Raw genomic sequence first — 27,923 nt, 5'->3', positions numbered from 1 at the left:
AAAAACAAAAATAAAAGGCATTGTCATTTGCAATGTCAATAGCTCAAACTCGCGTAAATGCGAGACCTATTGCATTGCAAATGCTTGTTAATACATGCAGCTCTTAATGTCTCCGAGATTGTGCACGTGCTGCTCACCGCACTGCTCATGAACAGTAAGCAGTGATTGGCTCTCTGTTCCCGAGCTGTGCTGTCTGCAGCTCATGCACTAACGGAGGAATTTCGAAGTACAATTATGAGCTTTAAACTGAATTATCCCATAAGCAGGGCTTGAAATGGAAACATTGAATGCAGGTACTCTGCATCAGAGTACCTGCTTGTTTCTGAGAAGTGCCGGTACTCTCCCATTAAAAGATTTATGTCACTCTTGAGAAGGGCTGGTACTCTCCCTCTCAAAATAAAAAAGTGCCGGAACTCAGTACCGGAGAGTACCGGCCCATTTAAACCACTGCACACACCCTTGTGATAGAGGCCACGATCGTTGTGTGTCTTGCTTTTCTGTTGTGGTGACTTCAGTTATGTATACCGATGCTGGGACAGTATTAGCGCCTCATTTTCTGCGCTGTGCGACTCTGAAGTGACCTGGGCGTTTATTTTTGACGCCTTTTGAGCATAAATTATCTCGAAATGTCACCGAGTTAGTGTATGTTTTATTGACGACAAAACTTGGTAACACACGGCAGCAATTGCATCTTGGAGCCATATCATGATGGGCCGGTTCAATGGAGCACTGCGCATTTAAAAAAAATTATGTTTACTAAATTTCAGACATATAACTCAGGAAGTTAATGCATAAACTTTAGACAGAAAAAGCTGGAAATAGTTCGCTCTTGTTCTGACTTGTTGCAAGTTTTATGTATGAACTTTAGACACCTTGAGTCACACACAAAAAAAGAAAAATGTACACGGCTCTGTGCTGAGCTAGCACGACCCATCCCCATCACAAGGCCATTTGTGTTCCTGAAATCTGCTGTCAGTAAGACGTGCATTAATTAGTCGATATTTCGAGTTAATGTATGCGCTCAAGATGCCGATGTCTGAAATAGCTACACACTAAACAATTACTAAACAGCAGTGTTCACATTTTTTCCATTTATGTGGCGAAAGCTTTGATCAAAAGTCTCCATAATGGAGGATTATTCTTTTTAGGTTAAAACAACTTTTATTTTTGCCATGTTTCCTGAAAACGTCATGCATGATTGTTCTTGGAAGAAGTGCAGATGGAAGAAGTGCAGAACAACATTTCTGAGTCCAATATCCGTCTGAATCTTTTCTCTTTCAATGCACTACCACGAATGCCCTCCCAGGGATCCAACAAATAGTGGCCATTTCCAAATTTTGAGCCCTCTACCCAAAAAAAAACCCAGCGCACTTCAACAAACTAACAGGTGACTATATCCAGTGCTTAATTTGAGCTGGTGGCTTCCACTGGCGCCCACATGCCCTTATTTTTGGAGACCGGCTCTTTTTTTCCTTATCGGATGTTGACCTCGAGCAAGAGAGAGAGAAAAACACACAAGCGGCAAAAAAGAAGGAGGAAAAGAAAGATGGAAGAAAGGGGACAGACGGAGGAGGCAGGACTAGCGACAGTGAGATAAAGGGACAGAGAGTGTCTGGCAGTGGATCATAGAGGCCTGAGGTGGATTTGTCATTACGCATCCCTGGTATTTAGAGGCCGATTTTTAAAAGCGCCCCGGGAGCAGAGCTCTGGGCACTGGCACTCATTCTTTTACATATTAGGCACTAACTGCATCTGGGGTCCCCTCTAGCTGGGGTGCAGTTATCAATAGTGTGTATAACAAGGAACAGTGGTTCCTGTGGACAATGTGTGCAACATCTGGGTATCTTTAGCTCAATGGCAATATTTCTGGGTGAGGAGATGTCTGAGAGAGAAAAAGGAACCATATACAGCAAAACATTTATGAATATTTGCGTTTTATGTAAATAAGTAATCAATTAAATCATCAAAGGTGTGGGGTGTCAGAAGTGAACATAGAACCTAAATATCAAATTTGTGACAGCTTGTAACATACAAGTAGGTTTCAAAAACACAAAAACGACCATGTCATAAATGTTCATTAATAAATCACCGCCATCTAGAACAATGGTAGGGGCTGGAGAATGGTTCGTTTTGGGATTCTGTCGACGGCGTTTCAACCCCACCATCTACAGGGCTCTCTTCAGGACCTAGCATTGACGGACACCTGAAACAATTCTGAAACAAGTCTGTCAGTGTCAAGTGCACACCACAGGGAAGTGTGTTGTAAGAGAGAGATACTCACACGGGGCCCCACCGGGCACCCAGAGAGGGGAAGAGAACTGACAGTTCTTACGGCGTGTATCCTGGTATGCCACATCCGTAACTGTGTTGAAGAAACTCTAGAATTTGTGTTTACAGAGGTGATCCGTTTTTAGCAGCAAGTGAGAAGTCTCAAGTAAACGCTCAGCTCGCGGCCGCCGTAGTCAGCCTGCAAGCTGTTCCAGGTTGGAATGTAAATGTAAATCCAGTATTTTTAAAGCACACAGCTACCCAGAGGCATCCCGGTGTTGGGGGCCGTCGGGAAGATTAAGCGAGCTATTGCCCAGAGTCACATGGTGCTGGTCTGACCTGCCACTGGTGCCGGGGATCGAACCTTGAGCCCCAGCATCCGGTGTCAGTTGCCCTGGCCGCAGCGCCACACCTCTTCCCCAGGTGGAGGGTGGAAGACCACCAAAGTCGGCCTTCGTACGAGAAATGTCGGGTTAATTGTGCAGCAGGAGCAGTGACAGCAGGTCCCAACTTCTGCTGTGCCCACTGCACTCAAATATAGCTGTTTTTATCAAACCAGGGGATAGGAGACCCATTTCCCGTGCTTCTATTAGGGCCCATGACACACTCACTATACTGATGCCACCTTGCGCTACGTCTGGTGGTCGCTGGCACAATCTGTGTACACAGCCAAATGAACAGGTGGTCCCCAGACAACTAGCAGTCTCAATAGTAGTATCGCAAGGAGGATGGTCCACTCCCAAGGAGAGTGGGTGGAATTCCAGACATGCTCATTTCTTATTGACTGTGTGTATTATAGTGCTTTTTACATATGAGTAAAGTTCCAGGGGAGCTACAGCACTTGATTTATGCATCACCGTTGGATGAATGCTAGTGATCAGGGACGAATGGAGAATATATTTACGCACTGAGAGAGGTAACCAATGTACAATACGAACATAAATTCACCTTGATGCCTTACTGGGTGATTAGCAGCTCTATAATAATCCAGATTTATTGATTGAATCCTGAAAGACAGTGGCATAGGCATGGAAGGGCGGTCCGCTCTGGGAGGAAAGAATTTTGGGGGCGGCGGCCTAATGAAATTTCGGAGCAGCAACCTCATGATTTTTGGGAGCAGCGTTCTCCCCCGCACTTAGCTGCTGTCTCGGGGCAGGTAATCGCCACCAGCAGCCCCGCTCTCAATGCGGCCGGTCGTGGGGCGGAAATAAGAGGAATGATTCTTGCCAGCACCCCTCCCTCCCCGCTCTTTAATGCGGTGCGGCAAACGCAGGGACCACCATGGGCGGCCAAAGGGCTAGCTACGCCACTCCTGGCAGAACATCGAGGAGTGCATTGCCTGGTTGCAGAGACCAAGTTACCAGGGAAGATTCGCGACAATGACAAGCATGTGAAAGAGCACGGCTACCGGGAGAGTCAAGTGACAGAGAATAGCCTGTGGATGAGCGCATCCTGCCAAGTGAAACTAGTAATACAGAGGAGTTAGAGTTAATGCAGCCGGTCCGATGAAAATAGTGCCAGAGAACAGTCTGTCAAGGAGTGCAACTTACCATGTGAAGTGCCACCCCATTTGCCATCTCCCTCAAATAAACTATTAAAAAATGGGTTTTAAACCCATTTTATTATTGTTTTATTTTAATCCTCCTAGACCTGCCCCCAGGACTCTGACAAGTCTTGGTGGTTGATCCAGGTGGATGACACTGCTCCTGAGGGAGTGGTGGTGCACTGTTAGTGCGCAGCGCATGACGGTTTGGCCGGCCGCCTCAGGCAGGCTAAACCATTATGCACACTGAAGCTCTCGCCAGTCCCAGCTGCATTGCTGGGGATGGAGAGAGAAGGCAGTCTGCCTGGGAGCGCAACTTGACAGCGCTTAGACCAATCCTGATGCTGCTTTCATGCACAATCAGAATTGGCCGCTGTGCAGTTTAATTTTTGTTCCTAGCCTCACCCTCCCCATCTCCCTGCTCCGGGCCACCCACCACTGTGCCATGGGATGGGCTGCTACGGTTTAACGCAGATCACTCTATGGATTAATTCAACCTGTTTGGTGAGATTAGTGTCAGAGAACAGTCTGTGACCTATCATGTGATACTTTTAACACAGATCGGTCTATGCATTAATGCAACTCCAGATACGGCTGAGGCTAATGACAGAGAACACTCTGTGAAAGAATGCTACCTGCTAGGCAAGTCTAGTGACAGAGAACAGTTTGTAGAAGAGTGCGACCTGTCAGGTGGGTCTAGTGACAGAGAACAGTTTGTGATGTGGCGTAGGAATGGGGTGCGGTGGGTGCGGGCCGCCCCGGGTGTCATCAATGAGGGGCATGACAAAATGTCACTGAGGAGGTAACACAATGGCAAACTTCCATTCCCCCAGCTCTCACCTTCCGTCTTCAGTGTGGAAACGTCACGGGGCGGCAATCCGTGGATATGCCAGCACCCCCCCTTTCATGGAGTCCTGCCGCGGTGCGGCACATGCAGGTACCGTCCTGGACTGTCTCAGGTCTAGCTACGCCACTGAGTTTGTGGAAGAGTGCAACCTGTCAGGTGAGTCTACTGACAGAGTATATCCTGTAAAGAAATGTAACCTACCACATGAAAAAAATGAAACAGTCTGTCAATGGATTAATGCAACCTGTCTGGTTAAATGTAGGGGTGGGCGGAATTTGCGTAGTCACGCTACGCAAAGCTCCACAAAACGTTAAAAAATCTCCTCAAGAACGCAGAGTTCCGCGAACACGCGGAATTGCTTGTACTGCCCGTTCGCGATGCCTTTTCCCTGTTTGTGAACGCTGTTTGCGCGCTCGGGGGGGGAAATATCTCGCGAAACGCATTTCGAAAACGCGAACAAGCAAAAAATTCGGCAAAGCTGCGGATCGTGGAATTTTGGAGAATTCCACATTGTCCGCGGAACGCAAAATTACCCAGATTCCGCAAATTCCGCTAGCGGAACGGAATTTACCGCCCAGGCAAAGTTAAATGATGACATGCCTGCGAAGGAGGGCAACCTGCCTGGTGAAACCAGTAACGCATAGGAGTCTATGAATTAATGCAACCTGTCTGATCAAATTGGAGACAGAGAACAGTATGAAGAAGTGCAACTTGCCAGGTGCGACTAGTGACACAGAGCAGCCAGTAAAGGAGTGTAACCTACCGATCCTCTAACTTATCGCTTCTTCCTCCTATTTCTTCCTGACGTGTTGTTTTGGGATATACAACACTGGGCCTTTTACCACTGCTGATCAGTGCTAAAGTGCATATGCTCTCTATGTAAATTGCATTTATGGATTGGTGTTTCCATGATTGGCATATTTGATTTACTGGTAAGCCCCTAGTAGAGTGCACTGAGTGTGCCAGGGCCTGTAAATCAAATGCTACTAGTGGGCCTGCAGTACTGATTGTGCCACCGACATGAGTAGCCTGAAAAGTTATCTCAGACCTGCCACTGCAGTGTGTGTGTGCAGTTTAACTGCCATGGTGAACTGGCAAGTGCACCCACTTGCCAGGCACTAACCTTCCCTTTTTTACATGTAAGGCACCCCTATGTTAGGCCCAAGGTACCCCCTGGACAGGGTGCAGTGTATGTGAAAGGTAGGGCATGTACTGGTATGTGTGACATGTCCTGATTGTGAAATACTGCCAATTTCGTTTTTTCACTATTGAAAGACTATCTGCCCCATAGGATAGAATTGGAGGTACTTTGTAACATCTTACAAGTATAACTTCCCATTATGACAAGATAGAGAAATAAAGTTTAGGCTCTATGAACTCAGAATTTAATTACATATCTTTTAGTAAAGATGTTTTTTAATTGTGTGTTTGAAAACGCCACTATTGGAAAGTACGCATTTTCTTGTTTAAACATTCTGTGTGCCTCTGCCTGTTTGTGGATTGACTGTCTAAATTTGGAGTGACAGGGGCTGGGGATGTGCATTCACTGTAGACAGCCTCTGGGGGCGTTTGAGGTGTGCCTGGCCCTTCCTGGATGACTCAGAGCTGAGCTGAATGGGGCTTGGCTGCATTTAGAGAAGTAAGAGGAGATTTACTTGCACCTGAATAGGGCCTGTCTCCCTTGCACAATGTGGTCTCCACCCCCTGTGATCGTACTGCACCAGTGAGACAGAACTGGCTTGGACTGGGCTTGGAGACCCTTGCACAAAGAGAACAAAGACAATAGACCTTAAACCCCAGATCTTTAGATCACTTCTGGACTCAAAAGGAACCATTGCTAAGGAGAAGAGCTGTTACGAGGAGTACTGCCCCTTTGCTGTGTGCTGTGTGAGGTTGGCCTGCAGTTCCTGTTTCTGCCAAGGAGAAGACAAAGACTGAAACTTTGCCTTGAAACTGCTTGAAGAAGAACTCCAAGGGCCTGTGTGTGCTGGCCTCCCGTTTTGAAGTTTCAGGGACACAAAGATTTCACCCCCAGCTCCACTGAGCTCTGCTGCTGAGAGTTCTGACCTGTCAGGATGTGCCTGTTTGAGTTCTAGACCTCTGGAGGTTGTTCCTGCTGTTGGGGGCTGGAAGAAAGCTAAAGAACTGAAGAAATCGATGCATCGCTCTTCTTGTGGCTGTTTTTCCTATGCAGCACCACTGTGCAAGAAGAATCTCCATGCATCAGTGCGCCGCTGCAGAGCTGACGCAACGTCTGTTGCCGCTGCAAGAACCAACGCTTTCAGGGATTGCGGCTGAAGAAACCGATGCAGTGCCGCTCAATGCCGCCACATTGATCGCCGACGCATACCGGATTTCCACTCATCACACCTGTGCGGCAAGTTTTCCTGTCGCATCACCTGCCACCAGAATCGTCTTGCAGTCAGCGTATCACTTCACCCTACAGACCGGATTTGAGGCATCACTTCTCCTGAAACAGCAGAACTGTTGCATCGCCTCCCCATTGTCTCAGGAACTGACTCATCCATAGTTTTGTATGGCCCCAGTTGCTTGAAACCTTTGAAAAATCATACTCTTATTACATGTATGTTGGATTTTTGTTGTTTTGGTCTTGTTGAGTTGAGTTTAGATAAAGATACTTTATGTTTCCTTAACTGTGGTGTTATCACTGTATTGCTGTGTGTTTTGAGTACAAACACTTTTCACATTGCCTTTGGGATAAGCCTGTCTGCTGGTGCCAAGCTACCCAGGGGATGAGCAGGGGTTATCCAATGTGTGCATCCCCCTTACCCTGACTAGAAGCAAGGGTCCCTATTAGGGCAAAGGTAACTACCTCTGCCAACTAGAGACCTCCATTTCCAACAATGCAATTTGTCTGGTTCAATTAGTGACAGAGAACAGCCTGTGAAGGAGTGAACCTGCTAGGTGAGATCAGCGATGGAGAAGATTCTGTAGAGGAGTATAACCTGCCAGATGAAGCTAGTGACAGAAAACAGCCTGTGTATATCTAGGGATGCGGAGGATCTGTGACCCCTCCCCATCTCGTGCCTGAGACCTGATTGGCTGCCAACACTTCAAACCAGGAACCGAGTCACAAGAAAAATTGTTAAAAAAAGAAAAGGGGGCAGAGTAGAAACACCCCGACCTCCTAGGCCTTTTCAGTGGTCCCACAGGGACACCCTGGGCCAAAAAAGCATTTAAAAGAATGTTTGTCGAGCGTAACGGTGTGTCGGCAAATCTGGCAGAAATAAAAAAAAAAAAATGAAGCATTTAAGTTAGGTCCCTGGGTGGACCAGGTTCTGAGGACAATAAAAGATAATTATGGGGTCCCCACATGGGCCCCCACCTCCCTGGGCCTGATTCACTGAAAAACTGGGGGCACGCACCCCCTCTGCCCCAGGGACCGCCACCACCCTGGGGCTGTAATAAATTATAATGCGTGGGGAGCTCCAGCACCCCCACACAGCCTGAGGGAATGCCACCTCCCCGGGGCTAATACACTGAAATGCAGGGAAGTCATGTGCCCCCCTCACAGCCCCAGGAACCACCCACCTCCCCGGGGCTATATTTACAAATAATGCATGGGGGCTCCAAACCCCCATGCAGTCACAGGTACCACCACCTCCCGGGGGCAACTGTATACTCACTTAGATACAGGGGCCACAGCCCCAGGGACTACCACCTCCCCAGGGCATGCATGGGGGGCTCCAACCCCCCCACTCAGCCGAAGGGACCACCACCTCCCCGGGGCAACTGTATACTAAATTAGATATGGGGGCCACAGCCCCACGGACCACCACCTCCCCAGGGCTTGATTTTTGTTGGAGGGACACCGCTCGTGATGCTGTAAATGGGCCTGGGAACCGCCACCCCCAATGTCCCGGGATGCCCACCTCCAGGACATTGCAGTTTGTATGGCTTGGCGGGATCACTGCTTCTGCCAAGCCACAGCAAACTCCGGTCCGCTTCATGGAAGCTAGAGCAGTAAAAATGCTTTTGCTTCCATGAAGTGGAGCAGAATTGCTTTTAGACAGAGGGAGCTGCCTGTTTGCAGCTCCCTCTATCCAAAAGCAACGCTGGCTCCTGCAGGAGGTGGGAAAACGGCAGTGACCATGGGGGCCTTGAGGCGTCCCCAACGAGATGGCCATGCCCCAGGGGTTGGGGTCCCTGGGACAATTTCGGTCCGTGGATGGGGAGCTGCACTGGCTCACCTCCCCATTAAAAAAAACCTATTTTTGAAGGCCTGCCCTGGGGGATGGGGTCCCGGGGTCAAAATAGGCCTAGGGCCGTGTGGCCACCCTCCCATGTAAAAAAAAAAAACAATCAAGACCTGGCCTCGGGGATGGGATCCCAGGGCCAAAATCGTCCTCGAGAGGGGAGCCACGTGGCTCCCTCCTATTAATTTATTTGAAACAAAAATGGCCATTGCTCGTACTATTGGGTCCCCGGGATGAAAATGGCCCGGGAGGATGGGCCCCTCGGCCCCGCCTCCCTTTGAAATCTAAACAAAATAAAAATCAAGGCTGGGCCCCAGGTGATGGGATCCCCGGGGCCGAAATCAGGTGGGGGGGACCTGACTTCCCTCTCATTTTTAAATAAAAAAAATCAAAAAAGGATCAGGAACTGGGGGATGGGGTCCCTTGGCCCCAAAATGGTCCAGGGATGGGAGGCCATGAGGCCCCTCCTTTCAAAGCTGCAACTCGAGGGAGGCCCTGCTCCCCTTTCTGCACTACTCTGCAAATGCACCTCCTGGTATGCTCCTGGTTGGGGGATGAAGTCCCTTGGCTGCTGAGGGTCCTTAGGTGCCAAGAAGACCTCCTGTTACCTCCAGTAAGCCCCACACAGTGGGATTGCTGAGAGGTAGTCACAGCCCACGCCCCTTTCTTGTCTCCTGAGGGCCTCAGGACTAATGTGGACTTCTCCCCCCAATCAGCAGTGCACCCGGAGGCGTGTTTGCAAAATGATTGAGAAAGGGGGCATGGCCTCTGACCAACTTTCAGCAATCTAGCTGTGTGGGCCTAACAGGAGGTCACAGAAGGGCTTGTTTGCCCCCAAGGACCCTCAAGAGCCAAGGGGACTTCATCCCCCAAATTGTAGTGCACCAGGGCGCGCGTTTGCATAGTGGTGGAGAAAGGGGGTGTGACCTGCTATCAGATCTCAGTAATCCTGCTGAATGGGACTTACTGGAGGTAATAGGAGGGGTAGTTGGCCCCCAAGGACCCTCTATAGCCAAGGGGACTTCATCCTTCCACTAGTAGTGCACCTGGAGGTGCGATTGGAGAGTGTTAGAAAAAGGGGTGTGGCCTAAAGGATCTCAGCTATCCTGTTGTATGGGAATTACTGGAGGTAATAGGAGGGGTCACTGGCCCCTAAGGATGTCCTTTTGCCACCTACCCCTCCTGTTAACTCCAGTTCCACACAGCAGGATTGCTGAGAAGTTGTCAGAGGCACGCCCCCGTTATCCCCCTCTCTGCCTTCGTGCGTCCTGGCACATTACTTGTTGGGGGATGAAGTCCCCTTAGCTCCAGAGGGACCTTGATGGCCAGGAAGCCCTCATGATACCTCCTGTAAGTACTACACTGCGGAATTCCTGTGAGATGGTCAGAGGCCCTGCCCCATTTCTACACTACTTTGCAAATGTGACAACTACTTTAAAACCCATAGAAATTCACTGAAAAAACCAAAGGTTACAGGACGTTATAGTTAGGAATTAGCATTTAAAAAAACCTTAGAAATGTACTGAAAAAGCCAAAGGTTACAGGGACGTTATAGTTAGGCTGACATTTCACTTGTACAAAACCAGAGAAATTCAGCACTCATAGTTTGCTTAGATAACTATAACTCACTCCCCCGCAATGCACTACTTATGACCTCACATATTACATTACTCATGACATGGTCCATGACATCTGTCAACACGTGATTTCTCAGGAACTTGCTCGCTGCCGGAATGTTCCACCTCCAGGCCCCACCAAGTCTGAATGACATTATGGAGCAGATTATTGATGTGGTCAGGTCAGGGAAAGGGTGTAGGGATGAGAATTCCAGGGAGAAAGACCTGTAAGAAATTCATAAGATTTTCATAAGTGAGTTCCAGACTGACCTCTCTTATGCCCGCTAGTATTGAATATCTCTATAAACAAAAAAACAGCTGAACCCAGCACCACAGACTCTTGAAACAAGGATGGTGTTTTCTCCCCTGGTCTAAATCAAGATGTCTTGAGTTGACCCTTGTATGACTTTTATCAACAAAATATATTATTCATAGGTAGTTCTACATTTCTCTTTATGTACAAAAATCAAATGTGCTTTTTAGTTCTTCTTACATCTGGACCAACCTCGCAACTTAAGATTACTGATTATTCAAAGGTTCCAAAAATGAACTCAAAGTTTTTCAAGATTAACTGTCAAACGTGACTTTATTCTTGTTTATGAAACTCAGAAGTTTTTACAGTCAGAGATTAGGCCAATCTCAACATTTTCTGTATTCACTAATGTGGGTTTCCATCTGGCAGCAATGTTTCCCTTGACTGTGGACAGCGAACCGTTGTCTAAACTCGCCGAAGGCTCTGAAAACATCCACATGCTCTCGGAGCAGGAACACGATCAAGACTGCATCTCCAAGCCAGAAAGAATAGCGAGTGAGTGGTCTAGGGCTGGGCTCTTTTTATACTTGAGTCTCCCGCGACGTAGCCGTCACGCTCGCATAACTAAACAAGGAAGTTTCTGGTATGTGTCCGTTCTCCTGCAATGGAAACAGCAAGGAACAACGATACAGCGATATGTGCCAGTGATGATTCAATGTTCCCAATTAACAAAGACAAAAAAGGAAAATGGCAAACAAAATAAGAAGAAACATAATGTCAGCAAACAAAGAATAGTTTTTGTGCAATTCTTCTTGCATCATGGTACCAGCCTTATTAGATCCTTGGACCCCTAGAAACACTGGTTAAAGTCATGACACATCACAGATGACATCACTGGTGACATCTCAAATTTCATCACTGATGACATCACTGACATCATCCACATAATGTCTGATGCACCCACTCACACCCCAATATAACCTTTCATACACCCACTCCAACTTCTACACTGCCATTCTAAAAACCATTGACACAACCATACCAGTGTGTACACACCCACTCACTGATTCATAGGTCTACACACACATCCATTCAGTCACCCATACAGCCACTCATACACCAACTCACTCACTAATACCGCCCCTGATATACATAGTCATACACCCATACAGCCACTCACACACTTTCAGTCACCCATAGACCTACTCACACACCTACTCACCCATTCATAGTCAGTCACACATTTACTCACCTCTACAGTTGTACACACACAAACTCACTTTTTCATATATTTATTAACATGTACTCACTTACCTATTCACTCACTGATAGAAGCACACACTCACGCATGCAGCCACTCTCACAATCACTTACTCACACATAAAGTCACTTATATACTTCAACTCTCACTTATACTGCCTTTCACATATGCAGTTACTCACTCATAAACCACTGGCACATCGATTCACTCACTGACATAGCAATACACACAATCACTCACCCATGCAGCACCTCAAAGACGCACTCATGAACCCACACAGCCACTGACTCAACCACTCACTCATCCATGTAGGCAGTCACACACATGCTCACCCATCCACACGGACACTCATACACCCGAACAGGTACTCAGACAAGCAATCAATAAGCTATACAGCCACTCATGTACCTATCCACCAACCCATACAGCCACTTACACACCATCTCATGAGCAATAGTTGCTGCCCTCCCGGTACATGCTACATTAATGTAAATTGCGGATTGTGCGACGTCAAAACTGCAACAGGGACACACACATAAGCACACTTCCTTCCCAGGCAGGAACTGAACAACGTCCAGGTCCCCGGAATAATTGTTCACACCCCTACGCTGGCCTAGCGTACGCAAGCCCAGCCCACTTTGCATACGCATAAATAGGAAAACAACAACGCCACATGTCCCAGTTCTTCCACACTGCCTCAGGTGATATGATCCACCTCGCATATCACAATACGCAATAAAAAAAAAAGGGATCCATGAGGTGTACACCATCTTGGCAATCAAAACTACATCTGAATTGTGAACCCTGCTGGCCGTCGTGTTTGGACACACACCAATGATAGCAGGTGAGCAGTGGAGCCGGGTGCACAGGGGTTGCAATTGAGCGTGTTGCGGCGGGAGGGATGGGATGCATCAGCCTGGGTGCGCAGGTGCAAACAAGCGATGTTGCTGTGTGTAATGACTGGTGAGACCCACCTTGCATATTTAAGTAAAGCCCCGGAGGTTGCCGATCCCCGGACTTGAGTTGGCCTCGAAGCCCCCCGAACAATTAGTAAACAATACCCGAGGAGGTGGCGATCCCCTAGGCTGCAAAAAGTTTCTGTGGCCTCCCACGCCTAATTTACATGTGAGATTAAGGTCCCCAGTGCTGCAAAGACCGCTGCAATATAATAATAGGATTGGCCCGGAACATTACCCACCAGGGGGCTCATTTAAATGAACGGTTGAGACCCCGCTTCATTTTTTTTCTCAATTTTTACCATCCGCATCCGCTTTCTTGAAGCAATCGAGGTTTTCCTCCTCTCGCTTCAACGAGGCAAACAAGGATTTGCTATCACAGGGTGGAAGCCATGCTCCCGCCCTGTAATAGCAAACATAAATGTCCCACGGATGCACACCCCGGGACATTGTATGAGCTGCGCCTGGGAGGTGGCGCTCCATAGGGCCATGATGCATTGGTTACTGCATAACTACAGAATTAGTATAAACGCATACTAACACTACTTGCACACGTGTAGTACAGCGACCAGAGTGTAGTGAAGAGGGAGAGGAAACCCAAAATCAAAAAATATAAATCCTACCAGAGGTAGGATCACATAGTTCGATGAGCCGACGACCCTGGGATGAGTAGAAACAGCTTCACAAAGAAAACGGGTCTTCAGCAGAACGCAAGGAAGCTCAAAATATTGTCGAGTGCCGCCTTCTTTTTCCCTTCTCCCGCTCGTCGCCAAATTCATGAAGTAAAGAGGAAGACAGCAGTGGATCCGATAAGTAGATTTATTGCAGGAAAAGAAGACAGTTTAAACAGCCACCAACAGGAGCAGACAGCAAGGCAACCGTCTTCCCCAGCACCGTGTACAAACTCCCCAAGTTTCCCCTCATGACAGCCCTACATTCTAACAGTGTGAGAAGTTCACTTCCCATTCCCTGTATTGTATAAACACAAACTAACACTACTTCCACAGGTATGCTACAGCAACCAGAGCACATCACTTTACAACAATGAGCTCACGGTTTAATCCCAGAGTATTCAGACCAGTAGGGGTAAGTAGCTCACTTCCCACTCCCTGTATAGTATAAACGCATACTAACAGTACTTACACAGTTATACTACAGCGGCCAGTATGCTACAGTGCCCAGAGTCCATCACTTTACAGCAATCAGCTCAGTTTTATCCCTGAGTCTTCACACCGGTAGGCGTGAGTACTTCGCTTCCCACTTCCGGTATAGTATAAACGCACGGTAGAGGTCAGTAGTTCGCTTCCCACTCCCTGTATGGTATAAACACCTACTAACACTACTTCCACAGGTATGCTACAAAGACCAGAGCACATCACTTTACAGCAATGACCTCACAGTTTAGGCTCTTGGTTTCATACCCAAGTGTAGCAGCATCTCATCTCAGCACCATGTCACTCTGAGCAGCACCGCACTTTCGGTAGGAGTGACTACTTCGCTTTACACTCCCCCACAGAGGTTACAGTGCTCCTATCCTCCTGTTTCCTACTCTTTTTGCCCTTTTTCCCCCTTACTCGTTTCAACGGAATCACAAAATGGCTGCCAACACTTCCTAGTTGCAACAGCTCGAAGCCAATAAGCAGCAAGCTCGTGCTCGTAACGCCTGAGCCAATCAGATGGCAGAATTCCCAAATATCTATCTGCAAATTTCTCCAAAACTACTGAACAGATTTACACCAAATAAACAAAAGCGTGCTTGCTAGACCAAGACCCTTCTCCCTGCCAAATTTGGGGTAACACGTTCGTCCTGTAGCCTTGTCTAAAGTTTCCTATGGAAATTGCATGGAGAAAACATGTTTTGGGACCCCCCTTTTTTCTCAGCCCCCCTTGATGAATCACCCCCAAACTTGTAACATAGGAGCTGATATGAACAAAGAATTAGTTTGGAAAATTTCATGAAGATTCATCAAACGACGCCAAAGTTATAAGCAAAACAAAAAATTCTCTTCCTATGGAAACTTGGTCCTAACTATAACTACCTACTGGCGACCACCAGTAGGTAATATATATAAATATATATATATATATATATATATATATATATATTTATATATATACATATATATTATCTACTGGTGGTCGCCAGTAGATAGTTATAGTTAGGACCGTGTTTCCATAGGAAATCTCAAAATTCTATTTTGAATAACTTTGGCGCCGGTTGACGAATCTTCGCGAAATTTTCAAAACTAATGGGGCGCTCCGCTCAGCTCCTACCCTGAAAGTCTCGGGGGGATTCATCAAGCGGGGGCCGAGAAAAAAGGGGGGTCCCAAAACGCGTTTTCCCCATGCATTTTCCCATAGGACCTTTAGTCGAAGGTACAGCCCGAACGGCTGAACAGAATTACTTGAAATTTGGCAGAGAGGTAGTCCTCGGGTCAGGAATGTGTCTTTTGCATATATGGAGTCAATCTGTTCAGTAGTTCCTGAGAAAATTGCATTTAAAAGCACATACATATCTATAGCCGCGCACCGTGCACGCACCGTGCGCGCACCGTGCGCGCACCCTAACGTGCGCGAGCGTAATTCTGATTGGTTGTTACATGTCAGTCAACATTCCAATCGGTCGAAATCAGGAAGTGACGGCCGCCATTTTGTTTGTTTTCAGTGCGAGAGTGGAAAAGGAAGGTGGCGAACGTGAAAAGGGGGCAGGGTAGAGACCCCCTAGCCTTTGTCAGGAGGTCCCTGAAGGACCCCGAAGGCAGAAAAAAAACATTTAAATGTTTTTTTTTTAAATCGCGGGGGTGCACGGTGAAAAACCATTAAAAAAAAAAAAATTAATACGTAGTTTATTGAAAAATAAATATATAAAAAAAATAATAATACATACATAACTTAGTATTTAAAAAACCTTGCAAATTCACTTAAAAAACCATAGGTTTCACACATGTTATAGTTAGGTGGATATTTCACTCATAAAAAAACAATGAAATTCCACCGTTATAGTTAGTTCAGATAACTATAACTTGCGCGACCGCCACTCTATCACAAGGATGATGTCATCAGTGATGTCAAGAGTGATGCCACTGACCATGTCATGAGTGATGTAATATGTAAGGGTGCATTTGTAATGTTAATTCTCATAGGAACATTTAGGCACACCTACAGCCCGAACCGCTGAACGGACTTGCACCAAATTTGGCAGGGAGGTAGATGGTGGTTCAAGGAAGTGCCATTTGCCTACTTGGTGTAAATCCATTGAGTAGTTTAAAAAAAATGTAAGTTTAAAATTATAGTGATATCTCAGATCGCAAAGTCTTCACAAACATGATTGCTCGTGAAGGGAAATGCACTGCTCTGATCAGCTGCCAACACATCAACCAGGAAGTGTTGGCAGCCATTTTGGGACTTGGCTTCAAGCCACGTCCCCCCAAAAAGTGAAAATAAAGAAAAGGGGGCAGCGTAGGAATACCCCAACACCCGAGCCATGATAAAAAAAATTGCTGCAAATTCACAAATTTGTGGCAAAGAAATTAAACTTTTGATTATCTCCATCTGGTCATTTGCAGCCAGCGGGCGTTTGCTTTCGTCTGCGCTGTGAAGAAGGGTATGGACCCTCTCACATTGACTTGTGTGTCAGAAAACAGGCTGAATTCTTCCGGAATGTCCTTGAACTGAGCCCAGCCAAAATTATCAGCAGTTCTTTTCTCGAGTCTGAAGCAATAGAGTTGTTTTCTTCTGTGGCAGATGTTGGTACAACTCTGACAGATCTTCTCCAGGGATGACCAGGGTAGGGGTGGTAGGGGTGTGTATGTTGACCTGGGAGCACAGACCTCACCATCTGGGGACAAGCTGGGTGTAGGCAAATTCACTGCACTGCCACTATGTATCCATAAGTGTGGAGGTGCCCCATTGCATGTCCATTACGTGTAGTATTGCGCCACAGTTCTCATTAGTTCTGAGTGGAATCGCTTATTTGCATCTGAAACACAAAGAATACAGTGTAGGTTTCCATACCATTAAGGATTGCCCCTTCCGTTCCAACCACATGTACCTTTCCCATATTTACAGACCGGGGTTATCTATACTGGCATTCAACCCTTCCCTACAAGACTCATTTCCCTTTGTGTTATCGAGGTGGATGGCCCTACACTGAAACTCCATGTCTGGCATCCATTTGTTGAGAAAGAAGACTGCAATAGACACTCTAAATGCCACCCAGGGACCACAGATGCAAATGGGAGTGGACATGCTTGAATCCCTTTTCTCGGAAGTTTTGTCAAACAATTCATTAAGAATTCATGCTCCAACTTCACGATGACACAAGCCTTCTGCCCAGGAAAGACAGAGCACTACTAGACGTCTGTTAGGGAACGAACAAAGGACATACAAGTACATTTTGATGATTTTGTTTAATAACTATATTATGAGTTAAAACACTGTTCTTGCAATTCACAGATACTCCTCTGATCAGGTGTTTGCACAAGATGGGTGACAGGTCTTTTTGAGACCCACAGTAGCTGCCACAGAGGAGCACAACAGCATCTTGCTTGTCTTTCTCAACCCCAACCGCCTTTCCCCTTGGGGCCTGGAATGGTACAGTGTCCTTTCCTGCCACCGGACGTAGACCCTAGGAGTAATAAGGGATCTAGTGTCACCCTATTGGAACCGCATGGGATTTAGGTGAGTGGTTTGTAACACCTTGTGTCCTGGGTGTCGAATTGTGAAGTTCTGCATTGGCCTGCGCTAGCTAGCGTTGAGAAGCTGTCAATGCTAGTGAAGTCCCTGGGGCTATGTTGCAACAGAGGACATTGTGCCGCATTGAGGGCGATGAAGCCCCTGGGGCTAAGAAGACATGTGATGAGGTACATCAAGCATGACCAGTAGGCGACATTGAGATACGCTGTGCTGGGTTAGAGCTTGCAAAGCCTTCAGAAGTTGTGATGCACAGTTCTGAGTGAAGTTGCTCCAGTCTTATGGAGACTGTTGTGTCCATGTAGATCATGTGAGCTGAGCCGGTCCCTCTGAAATGCAAGGGGGGTAGGCAACAGCTCCACCCCCTATAAAGTCCAAGATGGCCAATCCTGGCAACACAATTCTCCCTGTGTCACACAGGCAGGGAGGAATACACAAAGGCCAACTGCTAAGTACACCTATTCAAATGACCCCAGGACAGGCTGCAGGCACCAAATGGTTAGGATAAGAAAATTGCAACTTTCTAAAAGTGGAAGTTTCTGAATTGTGTGTTAAAATCTGACTTTACCATTAAAGAGGTTTTTAAATTACAGTTATTCAGGCTCGAAACATGACTTCAGGACTTGCTTCCAATCAAAAGTTATCACTTATTAAATGTAATAAGGTAACCCTGTGTTATCCCATGGGCAAGGTGGACCTTGCAATAGTGAAAAACAAATCTGGCAGTTTTTCACTAGTAGGACATGAAAACTTAAAAGTACATGTCCGACTTTTTAAGTACACTGCACCGTGCCTCATATGATGTTACGGCCTACTCTAGAGGTGAATTCTATGTATTAATAGGTTTAGGCCTGGACAAAGGCTTATGTTGCTAGGTTGAAATGGCAGTTTAAAACTGCACACAAGTTTCTACAGAGCTACTCAAGTGGGTGGCACAATTTGTGCTGAAGGCCCACTAGCAGCATTTAATTTACAGATCACAGGTATATGTAGTACCAATTTACTAGGGACTTAAAAGTAATTTAAATATGCCAATTGGGTGTAGGCCAATTTTACTATGTTTAAAGAAGAGAGAACAAGCACTTTACCACTGGATTTCTAAGGTAAAATGCACAGTCTTAAAAGCCAACATACACTGGTTCAGAAAACAGGAGAGTAAAGGCAAAACGTTTGGGGATGACCTTGCAGAGGGGGTCACGTCTAGCAGCATTCAACAATAATTTTAATGTTTAAGGGGCTGCAGGGGAAGACCCATAGCCTTCACGACCCTGCCATATTCCCTACCAGTACCCATCCTGGGTGGGGCAGGAGTCAACCATTCATTTTGTTTGGTGAGCGGCCAGGTCCCACCTGATGCACCTACACCATCGCCTGATGTTGGGGACTATAGGGGGAAACCCATGACCACTGCCAGTTCACCTGCCAGTACCCATCCTCAATTACTAGTTGGAAGTCAAGGTGACTGGTTTGCTAGAAAGGAAGTATGTCCCAGCATGGATAGAGTGAGCTAGAGATGCCTATCCACTTGTACTCTTTCAAAACCTATTTGCTCAGAAATACTCAATTGTACACAAATTTGTGTATGGAATAATAAAGATTCTTTTAGTATAGATCATGGAAGTCACTTACGACTCCCTAAGGGTCGCAGCTGAAACCCCGATCTTGCCCCTTGAGACTCCCCCTCGTCCTGTCTTTGCAATACCTGGCCTTAGAGGTGGCAAAAGCAGTCCCAGGGACAGAGGTAAACAGTTTACTTCCTGCTGCACAAATTCGGATCTAGTTTTGTAAATTCATTACATTCAGCAGAGCAATGTTAAGTCTTTTGAATAAATAAAAAGTTAAATAAAATCACACATTCTTAGCAAGAGTGACTGTGTCTTTCAAGTGATCATACATCAAAGCATTTAAGGAATATAGAAAGCTAATAAACTAATTCACAGTCAATGCATGGTCTATTTGAATGAATAGAGGAGAATGTAACCACTGTTGTCAAGACAGCTTGACTGGTTTGCTCCTTCCAGACAGGACCAATTCTTTGTGTTCTGCCAGCAAAACCGCGGGCAGCAAAACATGTTTCTGCTCCCGTCTGGCTGGGGCCTTTTTGCTCCCACCAGGTGGGGGCAACAAAGTCTTACTTCATACAGTGTCCCAATAGATGAGGTCACCAGGACACTATAATGCGATGGGCCCCCAGGGGATGGGGTCCCCGTGGCCACTAAATGGCTTTGGGAGGAGATGACATGCCCCCCTCCCCAAACAATTATTATGTGGCAGGCCCCAGGTGATGGGGCCCACATGCCATCAGATGGCTTGGCGAATGGGAGCCCACATCCTCCTCTTCAAATATATTTAATGTGTTGCAGGCTGGGCGGATGTGATCCATAGGGCACTTTTGTGGCTTGTAGGGCACATACCTACCTCCTCCCCATAATTTGTTTGGAAAAAATGGTTGCATCGACCCTCGATCCTTGGCCAACATCAGGGGGTTTTATATAATAAGGGAAGGACCAGAATTTTTCTTCACTGTACCAGAGTACCCAAAACAAAAGAAAAAGAATCGGGGTATCCATACCGTGCCCACTCATTTTATTTTCAGGACAAGGGAACTGTTGGAAAGGGCCCTTTATGCCAGGTCCCCCAGTACTTTTTAACTTCCTACTCCTTTTTTCGGACCTTGTTTTTGTTGGCTTTAGGACCCTTGGCACCTTACCACTGATAAATAGTGTTAAAGTGCATGTGCTCTCATCCTAAAACATGGTAACATTGGTTTAACCACAATTGGCATATTTCATTTACTTATAAGTCCCTTGTAAAGGGCACTACATGTGCCCAGGGCCTGTCCATTAAAATCTACTAGTGGACCTGCAGCACTGATTGTGCCACCGACTTAAGTAGACCTTTAGAACATGTCTCGGGCCTGCCACTGCAGAGCCTGTGTGTGCAGTTTACTCAGCCATTTCAACTTGGCATTTAAATCCCCTTGCAAAGCCTTAAATTCCCCTTTTATTGCATATGTGACCTCTAAGGTAGGCCCTAAGTAGCCCATACGGCATGGTGCTATGTAATTGAAAGCTAGGACATATCCTGGTAGTGAACACAAAATCCAAAATTTGCCTTTCACTACTGTTAGTCCTACCCTTTAAATAGCTTATCATTGGGGATTCTTTGTTAGATCTGATAGGTGTAATTCCCTAGTAAAAAGGAGATAAATCTGTTATGTTTAGTACCTATGTAAGTCTAATGATAAAGCCTCTTTAATGGTAATCTCATATCTTTCATAAGTTTTAAAATGGCACTTTTCGAACGTTGCCATTTCTTTGGGTTTAGCCGTGTATGCCTGCTGCCCATCTCTGGGGTGGGTGATAGCTGGGCCTTGTGCATTCCATCTAGACATCCACACATAATGTGAGCTTAGGTGTGATTTGATGGGCCTTAATCAGCCATTAACTGGCTCGATGAGAGGCTTAGCTGAGCACTGACTCACTTACATCTGAATGGGCTGTGTCCTGTCCCCACACAAAGGACTGCTTGACCCCCTATAGTGAGTCTGGAGCCAGGGAAGGAAAGGAGGGCCCCCTGGGTATTTCAAAGCCACTCTTTGAAGTCTCCCCCACTTCAAAGGCACCACCGGGTATAAGAACTGGACTTCTGACCCTACCACATCAGAATACTTCTGGACCTGTGGCTACTCTCCCAAGAGACTGCTGTGCTGCTGATGGACTGTGACTCTTTTGAACTGCTTCTTTGCAAGAAATGCTTTTCAGCCCTGCTGCCCTGCCTGCTTCCCTCTCTTCCTGGGTGAGAAGGACTGAACCTACACTACTTGAACCCATGGTGACTCCAAGGGCTTGTTTGCTTGCCTCCTGTTCTGAAGCCTCAGGGACATAAAAGACTTCCAGCAACCCTGCAACAGCACCTGGACTCTGGTATCTGAGAGTCTTGCCCTGCCAAGTGGTGCCTGCCAATCCAGTCCTGATGCATTTGAAGTGGACTTTCTGTGCTTTAACATCCAAACTCATTCATTGCCTTCGGTGCGTCGGTTGAAACCGACCCATGTCCTTCAGTGTCGATGCATTGCCTCCATCAAGAACATTTCAATGCTGGCTGTGTGGCTCGATAACGATGTATTGCCGATATCCATTCCTGCTCGATGATGACACATCTCCGAGTGTGCGGCTTGATGATGACACATTGCCTTCGAATCCTAAGGATCGGAACTGATGCATTGCCTCCCTGCTCCCTGCATCTCGCCCTCCCCCCGATGCATCCTCTAGCCAACATACTTTCTCAACGGGACAAGCTTGATTCCTGTATATGACCCGTTCTCCATCACAGTCGGCCTGAACTTTAGCCTCCTCAATTGTGACTAGATAACACCGGTTGGCGCTTTATGCTTTTACTATATTTGCAGATTTTCTTTAAAAAATCATATCTCTGGTTCCTTATTGGACTTTGTCATTTTGGTTTTCTTTTGTTAATTAAATTAGGCTCTGTTTTGCTAACCTGGTGTGGATTATTGTTTCGTGGTGTTTTCATTGTTTTACTGGATTGAGTGTTGCACAAATACTAGGTTAATTTAGGGTGTGTATCTTACTTACCCTAAGTAGGATTGTGGTTCCTGCTTAGACAGAGTGCATACCTTTACTAACCAGAAACCCCAATTTCTAACACTGGTAATCACCAGTGGGATAGGACTTGTGTTTGTACAGTACCTTACAGTAATTTGGTGTGCAGTACCAATCCATACCTAAAGACCATTTCCATTTTTTTAAATTCTCCCTTAGCTTTTAATTGTCTTATTCCCCTCTTTTCCAAATTTAAATGCCCTAAACCTTCAATTGTTGAACCATGTATGCCTCTAATTTGAATACCCTCAACAGGTATGAGCTGCTGAAGCTCTGCACCCAGAAGGGGCTGAAGGCAGACCAGAAGGCTATCAAGTTGGATTTGAAGGTAGCCCTCAGGGCCTTTGAGAAGGTACAAAGATGGCAGGCTACCTCAGGAGAGTATGAGGTGGAGAACGAAAAGAAGGAGAAGTACTCTGACGATGAGGAGAGAGAGACCCCAGACCAGGGTCTTGGCATCCAAGGAGAGTCCTATGTTGTCCCAGCAGATGACATGGATGCTCCTGATGCTTAGGATCTCAAATACACTCTCATGGGCCCCGCAAATTTCCAAGAGTCTGCTACCTCTACAAAATGTAAGCACAGCCATATCTAAAAAATGTAAAACCTCCACTTTTAGGCCTGTTATCCTAGCAATCGAAATCTATCGGTATTGATGAAGCACTTTATGGTGCAGAGCTATGGGGCCTGAATAACGTAGGGGGCCTTGAAAAAACAGAGAATACCTTCATGAGACCAGCCTTCGAACCTCCTCAGAATGCACCATTAACTCCTATGCATTTGGCTCTAAGTCGAAAAAACATAGTGCATGTGGCCGCATTTAGACGGCTAACTTATTAAACCAGTATATGAAGAAAATAATTCACACTACCCCCAGAGAATATAATTTTGTGATGTAATCACACTTGATACCAATGGGAGTATACTCTGGTTGAAATATATAAAGAAGTGGTTAATCAGACTGTGATTCAAAGAAATGTGGTCCAATCCAGAACACATACAGAGAAACACCTTAATGTGCCATAAAATAAGATACTGGAACCATATCAATGGTCTATGGTTGAGTCACAGTTCTGTTGGGAGTTAGCAAGGAGGTACCTGGATTTGTAAGACAATATGAAATGTGGGGAATTTTTAAACCCAATTGAACCACCTCATGTAAAAATATTATATTTGGAATTGCAGAATGGTATCCTTCCAGTAAAGGAGTTCTGCAGCAGGTGGAACAGTTGTGACACATCAGCAACGTGCCCCTCTTGCTTGTCTTGCTCTGAAACAATTGAACATTTTCTTTTCTTTTGTCCCAGATATACTGATATTAGTAGGACTTGGCTAATCCTAATCTGTCGCGTTTTATTTATGAGATCCTTAATGGGCACTAATAAAGTCTTCAAAAGTGATAGTACAGAGTGGTTAGTGTTCACATTGTCTAGATACCTGTTATATGCATGGTGGACGAGATGTAAGAACAGAAAATAATCTGTTATGACATGCATCTGATTCTCCTCTCCAAATAAACTGCATTTTTGCTATTTTTTTGGAAAGTTGTATGCATTACCTTTAAATATGTGATGTTCCCCCACATGAATGGTTTGCTGTTCAAATTGAATGCACAAGCACTTTTTGGTTTACAATGAAATTGACTATCTTCTAAGGCTGCTATGCCAAAGATAGAGTGCAGTCTATAACTAACGCAACAGCACTTTAGGTAACTACAGTTTTATTATCATTTTATTGTTGCTAGTTACGGAGTGTTTTAACTGTTTGATTTGGCGAGCAGAAAGAAGTAGTAGTAATACCTTTATTCAGTTTGTAAACATAAAATATAAAAGCGCAGGCATATATACAATAGACAATCCTAACTTCCTTTGGCCTCTAAAATATAGTTATATATCCAAACCATCTATAGGGTGTAGGTATTTTGAACAGGACATAAAATACATTAACTCATCAGCAAAACGTCTGGCAATAAAGTGTTCTTAGTGCATTGTTTAACCAATAGTGCTTGTTCATTGTATATCCAATAGTGCTAGTGCACTGATTGATGGCTGGACACTAACTGTATCTTATATGCTGTTGCAGAGGAACAACATTTACTGTCTAATGTGTACTTAAACCTATAAACAATTAACAAGATTTATAATAGCTCACTAGTTTAAATTCACCACCCTCTTCAAATTGAGGACAAGACCTATATGCTGAATGCTCTCCAAATAAAACAGTTAACATAACTCCATAACTAGCAACAATAAAATGACAATAAAAATGTAGTTACCTAAAGTGCTTTTGCATTAGTTATAGACTGCGCTCTATCTTTGGCATAGCAGCCTTAGAAGAGATGACACGTCATTAGATAGTCAATTTCACTGTAAACCAAAAAGTGCTTGTGCATTCTATTTTAACAGCAACCCTTCTTAAAATTCTTGCTCTCATGTGGGGGAACATCACATATTTAAAGGAAAAACATCAAACTTTCCAAGAAAATAGCAAAAATGCAGTTCATTTGGAGAGGAGAATCAGATACATGTCCTAACAGATTATTTCCGGTTCTTAGATCTCATCTACCATGCATATGACAGGTATCTAGACAATATGAAGACAAACCACTCTGTACTATCACATCTGAGGATTCGAATAGTGCCCTTTAAGGATCTCATAGATAAAATGCAACAGAGTGGGATTAGCCAAGTCATACTAATATCAGTATATATGGGATGCACAGAAAATAAAATGTTCAATTGTTTCAGAGCAAGATAAGCACAAGGGGCACTTTGGTGATGTCATAACCTTTCCATCTGCTGCAGAACCCGTTTACTGGAAGGATACCATACCGGAAATCCAAATGCAACATTTTTACATGCTGTGATTCAATTTGGTTGAAAAATTCCTCACATTTCATATTTTCTTTAAAATCCAGGAACCTCCCGGTTAACCCCCCGAACAGAACTATGACTCAACCATAGACCATTGATATGGTTCCAGTATCTCTTTTTAAGGCACATTAAGGTGTTTCTCTGTATGTGTTCTGGATTGGACCAAAGTTATCTGAATCCCAGTCTGATCAACCACTTCTTTATATATTTCAACCAGGGTATAATCCCATTGGTATCAAGTACGATTACACCACAAAATGATTGTCTCCGGGGTGAGTGGTGAATTAATCATCCATATTCTGATCCAATAAGCTAGCGCTCTAACTGCGGCCACTTGCACTATGTTTTTTCAATCTAGATTCAGATAGATAGGGGTTAATGGTACATTCTGAGGAAGTTTGAGGATTGAGCTTATGTAAGGTTTTCTCAGTTTTTTCAAGGGTCCCTAGGTTATTCAGGACCCATAACTCTGCACCATAAATAGCTGCATCAATACCCTTTGCCCAATAGATTTCTTTTGCCAGAATAACAGGCGTAAAAGTAGAGGTTTTCAATTTTTTATATATGGCAGTGCTAACATTTTGTAGAGATAGCAGATTCTTGCAAATTTGCAGGGTCTGTGAAAGTGTATTTGAGAACCTAACCCCCAATTGTTTTACTTGCTCCCAAAAAGTATCCCCTAATTTGACCTTGCTTCCGAAATGATCTATGTGGGTTATAAGTCAAAAATGTCATTTTGGCTATGGTGACTTCCAGTCCATGTTTTCCACATGCAGCTAGAAACCGGCCTAGTAAACTTTGTAGCCCTATGGGGTCCTGGATACTAGTAAGGTGTCGTCAATAAATGAAGATGATTCCTTATCCTCTGCAATCTTAGGAGGATCTCCATGGCAGTCAGCTAGAGTCTCAATCAGCCTGTTGATATATAGGATGAACAGAGTTGGTGCTAATACGCTCGAAGCGTTCTCTCAAAGAGTTATGGTTAGAGGGTGCCAAAAGGATGATCCTAGAACTTTCAATGTTTAGAAAAGTATAATTTATCCCATTTTGAGATGGTCAGAGTCTGTGTAAATACTGTTACTCTTTAGGTTAGGTATTGGAGTTTAAAGTAAATGTGTATTGGCACCACTTTTACCATGGTAAAACAATGAACCACATTTTTTAGCTGCCTCTTGACTGATTTTTCTTTTGAATATGCTCTTCTAGGAATAGATATTTGAAAAAAGGGAAGGTAGATTTGGTCTGAAGACTTTTTTCTACGTTTGAGAAAGAACATGGTTCTGAAATATTTTGTGAAACTTCCTTCGAGTACAAACTTCTTCCTCTGCTTAATAATAACCTCTCTGAGGCCAGAGTGTGTTGACCAGACTACAATGCTCATGTGTGATCTGCAAGGATCTGAGGTGACAGGACTTTCACAGGATGGAGATATTCTCATTGGTGGGATCTTTAATGTTCATACTGACATGTTTTACCGAGAAATCTACTTCACAGAAAATCCTCCCCCAATCACTTGCCAAAGGTAAGATATTCTTGTTTTGTCTTTGTCTTCAACGTAGTCATCTGGTTCAAAGTATGGTAGTTCAACCTCCAGTTTCACTGAATTGGTCACCATGCATCCTATTCCAGTTTTCTATTAATTTTTGACTAGCTAGGAGGGGTTTGATTGTCTCAATAACATAGGTAAACACTAAGCTGTTTAACAATAGATACTTTGGACAATCATTGTCAAGTGAAGACATTAAAAGGAGGATGAAGCCTATGGAACAAGAATATAGTTGTCAGAATATCTTCTGACAATAATATTTTGTCCTTAAAATTGTTTGAAAAAATATTGCCCATTGGAGTACATAATCGAAAATCTGCACCCTGTGGGCTAATAATTTTGTAGGTGATACTTAGGAGACTATGGGGCAGGTTTATGTTCCCTGGCGCATTCCTGCAAATCAGCATGGATGCGCCAGGGAAGATGCGTCACGAAAGTTTACCCTTGCGCCACAATAGATGCGCCGCATTTACAATGCAGCGCATCGTGGCGCAAGGATAAACAGATGCGTGACGCATCTGATGGCGGAAGGTTGGCGCATTGCTGGAGTTGCGTCGCAAGTGCGACGCAGCTCCAGCAAGGCTCGGGGGTGCCCTATCGTTACAATGCTGCGTCAATCCCTACGCCTGCTTCAAGCAGGCGCAGGGTTTTGACGCAGCATGGCCGGAAAAGTGACTGAGTGAAATCTTGTAGATTTCACTCAGCCACTTCTCGGAGGCGTTCCTGCGCCGGAATGCCCCTCCCCCTGTGCAGGTACGCCCACATCTGGCGCAAGCTTTACAACGTGACGAAGCTCCCTAGATGTGTCACGTTGTAAATGGAGCACAACATGGAGCAGGGTTTACGCCGCCGCTGCGTCACAAAAGTGACGCAACGGCGGCGTAAAAGTGGCGCAAGTCCGTTATAAATCTGCCCCTATATCTGTACCAACCTAAAATTCATTAGACGATAATCGTACATATAACCTTGAGAAAGATCTGAAGTCTTTCTGAACAGATGATATTTCCTGAGTGTCCTGCTGTCTGCTTTCTGTGAAAGTTATGGGTGGAGGGTGCCACAAGGATGATCCTAAAACTTGCAAGGTTTAGAAACCAAAAGGCTCGAGTCTTGGCAAATTGTTGAGGCGCTCTGTTGTGGTAGTCCAATTTAGATGTATGGTGGAGTGGTATGGTGCAATTAATCTAGGGAGATGAGTGATCCTCAATGATATAATAATGTGTGACTAA

At 45.2% G+C, this 27,923-nt stretch overlaps 1 protein-coding gene across 1 annotated transcript in view; it reads left to right on the top strand.

The window, feature by feature from the left end:
- The window catches only part of LOC146782689 (extracellular calcium-sensing receptor-like), a 78,525-nt gene that overhangs the window by 5,122 nt on the left and 45,480 nt on the right, over positions 1 to 27,923 (top strand). Inside the window, exon 2 of the mRNA XM_085637183.1 lies at positions 26,358 to 26,673. Coding sequence (XP_085493309.1) covers positions 26,426 to 26,673 — 248 coding nt within the window. The 5' untranslated portion in view covers positions 26,358 to 26,425. The remainder of the gene's footprint in view (positions 1 to 26,357; positions 26,674 to 27,923) is intronic.

The sequence above is a fragment of the Triturus cristatus genome, chromosome 12 (assembly GCF_964204655.1).
Source record: "Triturus cristatus chromosome 12, aTriCri1.1, whole genome shotgun sequence".
Classification (NCBI taxonomy): Eukaryota; Metazoa; Chordata; class Amphibia; order Caudata; family Salamandridae; genus Triturus; species Triturus cristatus.
This window is presented reverse-complemented; position numbering and strand designations above follow the sequence as displayed.